A 1,638-nucleotide genomic window follows, 5' to 3' on the forward strand; every position below is an offset into this window, starting at 1 on the left:
TGTCGAGTCTTCAGTGTTTCTCCGCGCTTCCGTTCGTGCGTTTTGGTTGTGATTCGTTGTGAAAGAGTCGGTTAAGCTTAGAAGTTGAAATTGTGTTTTGCGGAGAGAAGTTATAAAGTCATCGCCTTTCAAATAATTTGAAGAAAATGGCTGAAAGTAAGGGTGCATTGATTGCGAAGACAGTGCAAAAACATGCAGGCAGAGCAAAAGAGAAGGTAAGTACCACGAAAAGACATATACATATTTGTAACAGGTTTCTTCAAAAAGCATGTCAGTCGTTCATACGTTCGGAATGAATTTGTTCTTTTCAAATCATCTAAATTTTATTCTTATAGCTATATATTCTATATTTCTGTATGATCCAATAAATAAATGTTATTATTTAAATACCTTAATATATAGTCTCATAACCCTTCAGGTAATTTGCTTTTTTCATATAAGATTATGAATGGTAAAATTTGACATATCACAATAGTTGTTATTGACAACTGTTCTAAGAGATCATATTCGATTTCGCGAATAACTCAGTAATTCATTAGATTTTTTTTTTTACTTTTATAAAGATGACTTATATAAGCGGTAAACATGTATCACTTGTGTAGCAAAGTTTCATTTAAAATGACAATTATGCAACTCTTGGACCTGATTCAGTGTAGTAATGCATATATTAAATAGAGGTATATCTTCAATGCTAGTTACTAGCATATCCCTAAACGAAATAATTGTGAACCCTAGATTATCACGTGGTATAAATTTTTCACTATCTGTCAAATATTTTATTTCTATTTATTAATTTCTTTAAAATATAATTTCTTTAAATAAAATAAATTATAATTTTCTCAAAAAAATATTTTAATTTTTTTAAAATTTTCGTTTAAACTTAAATTGTTTTTTATACATCAATGCAATTTATTAGGATATTAATAGTAAATTACAATGCAAATCATAAAATTATACAAAATTGATTGACATATAATTTAATATGATTATGATACATATACTTCATTATACATACATGTGTGCGTGCGTGCGTGCGTGCGCGCGCGCGCGTGTATATGTATGTATACATTAAATTTCTTTATACATATTCAAATGCAATTTGATTTTTTTTTCAATGTTTTATATTATGTAATAGCGCTTAACAAGATTTCATGTATACTTTATTTTTGAAGAGAAAAAAAAAATGACACATCATTTCGTTTGTGTTTGTATTACCTACATAATAGTTGACGTAATATATTATAATATATGACATTTGTACTAATTTTAATGAACATTAAAATGTATTACTCAAATCATACTTTTCGATTTTCGAATTTGTATCAATTATGATCAAGATAATTATTATATTCAAACAATAAAAATTTTAAATATGTAAAGTTATTTTTAATATAGTGATAATTATTTTTATCAAATTTTATCATTCAAATTTTTTATTTAAATTTTATAAATATATATTTTATATTTAAAATTTAAAGAAAGTTTATCAATATTCGTACAAGTTTTATTAAACGCACTAGGATTAATTATTTTGAATCAATAATTCATATTATATCCTAAAAATATTTTTGAAATTAATTACAATAACAATAATAAATTAACTAAAATAAATTATAGTATTATTAATTTTTATATAAT

General features: G+C 24.1%; 1 protein-coding gene across 4 annotated transcripts in view; it reads left to right on the forward strand.

The window, feature by feature from the left end:
* LOC102674442 (amphiphysin) overlaps positions 1–1,638 on the forward strand; it is a 67,288-nt gene continuing 65,650 nt past the window's right edge. For 3 of the 4 annotated variants that reach the window (XM_006615803.2, XM_006615805.2, XM_006615806.2), the window contains exon 1: positions 1–215. In XM_006615803.2, the coding sequence (XP_006615866.1) occupies positions 147–215 (69 nt within the window). In that variant the 5' untranslated portion in view covers positions 1–146. The remainder of the gene's footprint in view (positions 216–1,638) is intronic. The other variant, XM_006615804.2, reaches the window with a different exon arrangement.

Source organism: Apis dorsata, unplaced genomic scaffold (genome assembly GCF_000469605.1).
Source record: "Apis dorsata unplaced genomic scaffold, Apis dorsata 1.3 scaffold_235, whole genome shotgun sequence".
NCBI classification, from domain to species: domain Eukaryota; kingdom Metazoa; phylum Arthropoda; class Insecta; order Hymenoptera; family Apidae; genus Apis; species Apis dorsata.